The sequence below is a fragment of the Haliaeetus albicilla genome, chromosome 14 (genome assembly GCF_947461875.1).
Source record: "Haliaeetus albicilla chromosome 14, bHalAlb1.1, whole genome shotgun sequence".
Classification (NCBI taxonomy): domain Eukaryota; kingdom Metazoa; phylum Chordata; class Aves; order Accipitriformes; family Accipitridae; genus Haliaeetus; species Haliaeetus albicilla.
This window is the reverse complement of record NC_091496.1, coordinates 24,575,850-24,584,117: the sequence shown is the minus strand read 5'-3', so window position 1 is coordinate 24,584,117 and position 8,268 is coordinate 24,575,850. Positions and strand designations below refer to the sequence as shown.

The window sequence follows — 8,268 nt, the reverse complement described above, 5'->3', positions numbered from 1 at the left end:
CCCGTCCCGGGCTCGGCGGCGTGTGGCGGTAGCTATAGCAACCGGGACTGGGCGGCGCCTCGCGGAGCCCAGGGCCGCAGGGCGGGGAGGGCCGGGCTCCCGCGAGCATGCGCACTGGGAGGAGGGGCTGGCCGGCAGGCCGGGGCGCCGGGCCCCTCACAGCCTGGGCTGCCTGCGGGCCGCGCCGCGCCGCGCCGCTGTAGGCGGCCCGGGGACGAGGAAGGCCACAAAGAGGGGAGGCGGTGTGAAAGGACGAGGGCCGAGAGACCGCCCCGGCTCCATTTTGGCCCACCGCGCTTAGCGGAAGCGCCGCCGCGGCACCTGCAGCAACCCGTGCTCGCTGCCTCCGCTGCTGCCTTGCCCGGCCTCGCGTCGGCCGGTAACGGGCCTGGGCACCACGCAGTGTCGGCACAGCGGCAGCGGCCACGTCCCGTGCAGTCATCCACAGCAAGGTGAAGATCAACTCTTACCGGTTTACAGCGGCGTTGATGTAAGAAAATGGCATTCTTCCTTTCAGTTCATACTGTAGATAGTAGCGGAAATTGTGCCAATACCCAAACCCATTCCCTGGACGTTAGGAAGAGCTGGTCTGTTGGAGTTGTGAAGGGCTGTTGATAACCCTGGCTGTAAAGGCCATCACTTGGGAGCTGTGAGTCAGCCCACGCCTGTGCGGTGCGTTCAGCCCGACAGTGGTGTTCTCCCCTGGAAGGTCTGCGGTTCTGGTGTGCAGGCTGAGGCTCTCGAGTGGAGATGAAGACACTAACACCAGAATTAAAACCGTGTGAAACTGAATTTCCTGGTGTTTGATGTGTGATTTCTGAGACTGCTCTTGCAAGTGTTTCAGCACACTACAGGAAAACATACTACACTCACTTCAGGTGAAATAGACAGCTCTGTGTCACAGCTCTGGGAGAATCCTGAAAAAAAGTTGTATTTCAGCAAGCATTGAAATCATATCCGTACTCGATAACGGTATGCTATGATCACTGTTAACTTGTTTCACAGACATTGTCAGGCATTTGAACACGGGCCTGCTTCCCATCAAAAGGGCAGAAATTTCCCGTTACTACCGTTAATGCTATTTTGTTCCAAAACCTGGATTGAAATTAAACTCAGAGTAGAACAGGATCAGCAGCAACTCTATAGAAAGATACTACGTCATTTTATGTCACCTTGTCACTAATATCTAGTCAACTTGATTAAACATTCAAACTCAAGTTTGCAAGATAATTTTTTATTTTCTAATGAAATAGCATATATGCTGTAAATAAAACAAAAAAAACAGCTTTCACTCGTCTCCCTTTGAACACAATCAGAAATTGAGATTAAAATGGTGTCCTGTTCAGAACACAGCCACTCAAAATAGGTTCAGCAGCACTGACAGCATGTTAGGAATAACAAAAACCTCAGTACTGCTGCTACCTGACAATCTGAAAGTTGTTTTTCTGGTTTAACAAGCTCTGTCTCTGTTAGGTCTCATCCTTGCAGACAGGGCGATTTTCACTCATATAATGACTTCAGACAATCTCAAAGTGTTTTAAACATCTAAAGTTTGTTAACTCTAAGGCTCACAGTGATTTACCTTACCATAGCACTGCAGATAATGATAAAATCTTTTGCATCATCATGTATTTCCAACATAGCCAATGGAGAAAAATAAAGCAAAATCATTACAGCCAGTCTCCAAATTATGCCTTGCTAGCATATTTGTCTTAAAATAAATTATTTGCAACATAGTACTCCTAATATAGATTCTCTCTTGCCTGTAAAATATGTGTACTGTTTTGTTGCTACAGTGTGGATTTAAATATCAGATATATGGTTACAGAGTTAATAGCAAGGTAAAAATTAGTTTCTCTTCTTGGCAAAGATGTATTTTTAAATTCACCAGGAACAACGATGACGTGAACTACACAACACTGTACAGAAGGCATACACTGCTACATCTCAAAAGAGCAATCCATTTTCTTTCCTCCCTTTGTTCTCAATAACTGCTATTTAAAGTTGATGCTACAACATAATACTAATTAGTTTAGTAATCTTGTGTAGCACAAATGATTAATTTATGCTAAACAAAATAATGAAGATAAATCATAACACATTCTGAGAATTTGATAAAAAGCTCAGAAAGCTGAAAAATCCTTATTAATGATTCCTAAAGTTGGCTTCAGTAGAACCTTTTTGAGACTCAAGTTAATTGATTTCTAAATTAAAGCATTTGCGAAGGCTAATCCAGTGTTCTGGATAAAAGATTTAGAAAATGATCCTATTTTGAGTCACATGAAAGAAACACTTACAGACCAGAAAAATCACTGAGAATATAAATTAGGAAATATAGCTCTAAAAAAAACCTCCAAGAATAACCCCCCTCAAGGTAGCAAACAACTCATATTAGGGTCTGTACTGAGGACATTTGTGCATTTGTGAAAGGGAGAAGATGCGAGTATGCTTTTGATCAGCGAAACTCTGTTTTAAAAGACCAGATATCAAATTTCAGCAGCAACAGGCCAAGAAAAAGAGACTTCTCTCTCCCCTACAACACAACTCATGAGCTTATAGGAGAGCTATTCCAAGTCACAGGACAAATACAGCTTTGGAGGTAGAGAAAACAACCGAGCAAAAAGAGACTTCAACTAATGCCTCGGTTATGAAAAAGTAGAAAGAATTCCAATAGTTGTCACCATAGTCTGGCAACTTCCCGCCTGTCCCCAAAGTATTGCATGCCAACATCATTCATAGTAGACTTCGGCGGGGGCAGGGGGGCGGTGGTGGTGTTTATTTTTTATTTTGCTTCCTCTCACATCAGCTAAATACTTATTACCCAAGACCATTCATCTTAATTTCTCATCTGACATTGTTCACCCTCATTCAAGTTTGTAATCCTTTCTTATTTCTCATGTGAAAACTGTTCTTTAACTTCAGCAGAGTCCTCTTCTGGAATGCCATCTAGTGGTTTTATCTCAGAAGAGACCAGCTTCTACCCTTCTGAAGACTGAAAAAGCCTTCAAAACAAACCAATGAAGCAAAATATTTTCCACTGCTTCAAAATCTAAAAATTTCTGTAATTATAGTAATAATAGTTAAAAAAACAATGCTAAAGAATGCAGTGAACACAGCTGCTCGAGTCAATACCCTAGGTATACTTATTTTCTCTTCTACTGTCCTACTCCCCTAATACCTTGATTATATGAAATATTATATAAAAGATGTAATTAATCATTTATAGTAATAATAATGATGTCACAGGTAAAACTTATAGGCCTAATGACTATGAAAAAACAGCTATGACAAAGTATGTTATGTATGTAATGTAGTGCAGTGGCACTCTATCATAAACGTTTAACGAACTGCAGATTTTTGTCATACAGCAATATTCTTATCTTTAGGCTTGCGAGAACTTTATTAATAGTACTAAAAAAATGTGAGTAAAGGCACACTCACACAGTATCCTTAGATCTAGTTTGGGTATTTTAATTGGGGCTTATAAGCTTAAATCTGTAAACAGAAGTTTTCAGAAGAGGCACGCACTGTTTCCATTTAAATGTTTGAAAGAACCTAGCCAGATGTGTCAAGAAAAATCCACTATTTTTTTCATATTACTAATTAATATTCAAGGTCTGAATCAATAATATACAAATAAATCGATAAAGTATATACATGCCTATATACAAAGCCTTTGTAAGACCCCAATACTAAAGTTTGTGCCATGTGTATTATGTTAAGTACAGTAACCTACCTGCTAACCAAAAAACCTGTTCCTGCTGTCACCTTAAGGGTAGTCTTCCTTCTCCCCCTCACCCCTCCAATCCTGGGTATTCCCAGGGCTTCCCCTGAGTCAGAATTAGCATCTATGTGGGCAGCAAAGTCAGCCAGTTCAAGACAGTGATTCAGCTGAAATCTAAAAAACTGTTGGTTTTGGTAAGCTGAGTTTTCATTACATCAGATCCCTGATCTCAGTATCTGTATGGTCACAAAGACACTGGCAGTGGCTGGCAAAAATACACAACCAAAGGTGGGAGAAAAGGGCAGGATCATACTTTTCTACAACTTTTTGATTTCAAACGGCCTATAATATCTGTATTTGTTAACAAATACAGATTATAAAAAATAGCATGGAATGAGGCACAAATACCCTGTTACTAATAAATTACAAAAGGAAACAAACCAAAGGTTGTAGAACAGGTGAGAAGAATTTTCTTACAACCATCTTTGCAACAAACTGGGAGCAGTCTTTAGATTGCTAAATATAAGTGAACATTAGGACAAAACATGTTTTTATGAAGTTATTATCTTTAATTTAAAGATAGCTGTCAGTAACAATAGATTAATAATTAACCTTTTTTTTTTTTCCCCCCACTTTCAAGATGTTACACCATTTTGAAAATTATATTGGCCATCTCCACTGGTCAGAAGGAGGTTCTTCAATTAGAGGCTCCCATGGTTTCCACTGTATCATTTTTCTTGCCAGGGAAAGCTCATTTTCAGCCTGTTAATAAACACCATACACAAATTCTTAAATTCTGGACAATTGCCAAAGTATTAAATTACTTCTATTTCAGTTCATTACCTTGTTGATGTCACTACCTATCATAGTCAGGGACTACCACAAATTTCATCTATAAATATCAAAAGGAACTGTGTTTTGCAGGGGTTTGGGTTTTGTTTTTAAAAAACTTATTGAATCACCCCCAAATACCCAAACAGACAGTCTGTTCACCTAGTCATTCCCAAAGACAACTGCATGATACTTTCCAGTCTATTTGGATTATCCCCCAATATTATTCATTAACGTTCTGCCCTTTCCACTGATTTAGACTCTGTAAGAAGCAATGTAGCAATATAAGAAGCAACATAGCAATATGTAAGCATAATACAGTAAACACGTGTTAAGTTGTGTTAAGTTTTAGCATGGTCCTCCTAATCACTACATGACAATTCATCTTCAGGTATTCCCCCCACCCTCCCCGTTTGATTGTTTTGCAGCAAAGGAAGATACGGAAAACTGCCAATTTTCTGAACAGAAGCTCAGCCAATGGAACACTGAAAACCACTGCCCCCTTTTGTACCTAACCTTAAATTTCCCCACTTTACCTGTACAATAACTTCTTCTATGTGACCACTATTCAGTTTGTCCTGTAGTTTTTGCACATCAGTCTCCTGTGTATTCAAATGCATATAAATAAATATTTAGTTTTACTGCAAAGTAGAAAGCCCAGATAAAGCATGAAAACAATGATTTAACCAGATCACACTCTAGTCTTCCTCAAAACTTACCATCAGATTAGCTGGAATTAGTGTGTGGAAATTGCCACTGTTCTACTTAAAAAACCCATGTTTTCTTCTAATTTTCACAGAAAATGTCACTAAGAAATTAACAATTCTCCAGTTATTTCTGAATTGATACCTGAAAGTTACACAGACTCCTGAAAAACAGCCAGTCATTCTGAAAGTCATTCTGCTCATCCTAAGAATCTTTTCATGCGTAACATTTACGAAACAGCTCTGTACTTACCGTTTGCACCAAATTAAATCGCTGATTTACAATCTGCTCAGTGTATTTCCTATATGCTGCATCTTTGGGAATGTTTTGCAGGACACCAAGGATTTTTGTGTACAGTATTCGCAGGCGCTGAAGTGATCACAAGACATGGTTAAAATACACAACTACAGTTGTTTAACTTCTTGTCCTACTTAACCTACTAGCTAACTATCTATACACAAAATATAGAGGGTTATGGTATTCAATCCAGAATGTAGGATTAACAAGATAACCAAGTCTGAACCACAGAACTCTGTCTTGGGTAAGACTGGGATTTATCAGGACTGGGAAGTTACCACTGTCAGATTCCTTGAAGGAAAAAGAAGGAAAAAAAAAAAAAAAACAAACCAACAAACGCCACCTAAATTGCAATCTGAAGTATGTTTGATACAAAATGGAAACAATAAAAGACACGTTTCTAATACTAACCATACTTTTAGAAAATGAGGCAAATTCACATCTAAACCATCAGTTTCTGAAAAATTACCTGGGAAAGATATACAGAAGCACATAAGCTACCAAAGCATATCTAGATTAAATTTTTTTTGGCCCTTCTCCTCATGCTGGTGCAAAGTTCTGAGTGACAGGCAGATTTAAATTAAACTAAAGTCTGAAACTTTATTGCTGGATTTAAATGCAGTGATAAAGGACACATTGGGGTGAAGAAATTGCAGCTTTTGGGCCGTATATTGGCTGGGTATCTGTATCTAACTGAAGAGGAATGGATGTCCTATAGGAACAATAAGAAATAGAAGCCAAATACTGCAGTCAAAAAAATACAAATAAGACAAAACAGGAAACAAAAAGGGGACTGGCACAGAATCTGTACTTCAGCTAAAGCATTGTTGATTTCTTTACTCTTGGCTTTAAGTCACTGAAAAAAACAAAATTTATTAAGTTCACCCAGAAGGTGTCTGACAAGGCTGTAGACTGAGCTAGAACCATTTGTACAGAATAACAACAATTTTTTCAGTTGTTCTTTTTGACACTATTCCTAACTTCTGGTGGCAAAAGAATTTCTGAAATAGAATTGTTGTATAGTGGGAAATATCAAAGCACGGAGAAATTAAAGAATTGCTTAAGTCCTTTAAAAGCTCGTACCTCCTGAATAAACAAGATGTGGCAAATGTACTTTCATTACTGAGCCCGAGGAGATAAAAAAAAGTACCAAATCGCTACAAGAACCACCTACTGTGGTTCCTGAGAACCACTGAAGCATTCCAATCTCAACGGGGCTTGCCATCACAGGGCCTTGATGTGCCTTTGCACCACATGGTTAGCCTCTATCATGTAAGACTAGCCTATCCCCTTAGTATAGGTGCAAGTTATTTCAGTACTTGTTGGAAACACAACATAGCAAGGCAGCAAAAATCTGTCTGCCTGTGAAGTAGAAATTTCTTTTATGAAGAACTGAATTTAAAGAGTTCTTTGCTTTTACACTGGAGATGAGAGAAATCAAATATTGGTTCATAAAAGTACTTACACAAAGTAGGTTTTTGAAATCAGCACATGCAACAAAAAGTACATGTGCAAAATAACTCCTAATGATATGAATTACACTTTTGAGAATTAACTTTCTTCCTGTATCACTTTGGAACGTGTTTACACTTTAAGTTGGCACCGCTTTAAGGTACACAGCATACCTACATACACAAATACATAACAAAAAGCTTTGATCTCCCTGACAATCTCCATTAAGTACTGCGCAAGACACGCGACATACCTCATGAGGGTTTTCAGCTACAGCCAATCCTACGAGTCCAGTGGTCTGCACAGAGAGCATAAATATATTTAACATACCTAAGCGTCTATTTCCACGCGATCTGGTTGGTCTGTTTTGCCTCAACATACACCTGACGGGGACCATTCTGTGACGCGAGGCTCTGCCTCCCACCGCACACACGCGACCCCACAAACTCGCAGTGTTTTGACCGGCGCACACGAGGGGAGGGAGAGCGCCACGAGCGGGAGCAGCTCCCGTTACAAAGCCTTCCCGCGGGGGCGAACTGCGGCTCACCCGCCCCCTCCGCTACGGTCGCCGCTGCCCCGCCAGCAGCTGGCGCCGGGCCCGCCGTCCCCCGTGGGCCGGGGAGGGGAACCGGCCCCTACGCTCCCCCCTCAGCCCCCTCCTCGCGGGGCGGCCCGCTCACTCTCACGCCGCCGCTCGGGCACCCCCTACCCTCTCCCTAGAAACCCGCCAGGGCGGGTCGGGGCGCGGAGAGAGCCCCCCACCCAGGAGGAGGAGGAGGCGGCGGCGGCGGCAGGCCGCCCGGCTCCAGGACCTCGGCGGCGCCTCACCTTCCTCAGCGCCCCCGCCATGGCTGCGCTGCGCCAGGCGCCCCGCTCCGCCACCCACCGCCGGACGCGGGGCAGCACAGCGCATGCGCCAGCCCGGCGCCCGCGACCGCCGGTTAGAGGACATGGCAAAGGACGCCGCCGGGCTGCGCATGCGCCGCAGCTGTACCGGCTGCCGATCCCGGCGAGCGGAGAGCGCGGCAAGCAGGGTCGGAGAAGAACTGCGCATGCCCCAAGGCGTGCGGCATCACCCAGCGCATGCGCCGTCTGAAGACGGCGGGGAAAGTGCGCTTGCGCTGAGGGCGGGGCGCATGCGCGTAGCGGCGGCGGGTGGGGGGGCGTGGTCGGCCGCGATCTGGTCGGCCCTGCCCGGGACGGTGCTCGCCGCCATTTCGTGCTCAGGCGGGGGCGCGGGAGGCTGGCGGGGGCGCGGG

At 43.1% G+C, this 8,268-nt stretch overlaps 1 protein-coding gene and 1 long non-coding RNA gene across 2 annotated transcripts; one reads left to right on the top strand and one right to left on the bottom strand.

Moving 5' to 3' along the window:
• The first annotated feature begins 92 nt into the window (after positions 1-92).
• On the top strand, positions 93-5,544 carry LOC138688977 (uncharacterized). The gene is made up of 2 exons (XR_011327780.1): positions 93-452; positions 579-5,544. It is a non-coding gene; the product is annotated as an uncharacterized lncRNA (long non-coding RNA).
• NDUFA5 (NADH:ubiquinone oxidoreductase subunit A5) lies at positions 4,271-7,953 on the bottom strand. Its single transcript, XM_069802008.1, has 5 exons — positions 7,838-7,953; positions 7,263-7,307; positions 5,513-5,629; positions 5,092-5,157; positions 4,271-4,486 (listed from the first exon to the last, which is right to left on the bottom strand). Exons 1-5 carry the CDS (start codon positions 7,856-7,858, stop codon positions 4,385-4,387), a joined length of 351 nt encoding a protein of 116 aa, XP_069658109.1. The 5' UTR covers positions 7,859-7,953; the 3' UTR covers positions 4,271-4,384.
• Between the last annotated feature and the right edge of the window lie 315 nt (positions 7,954-8,268).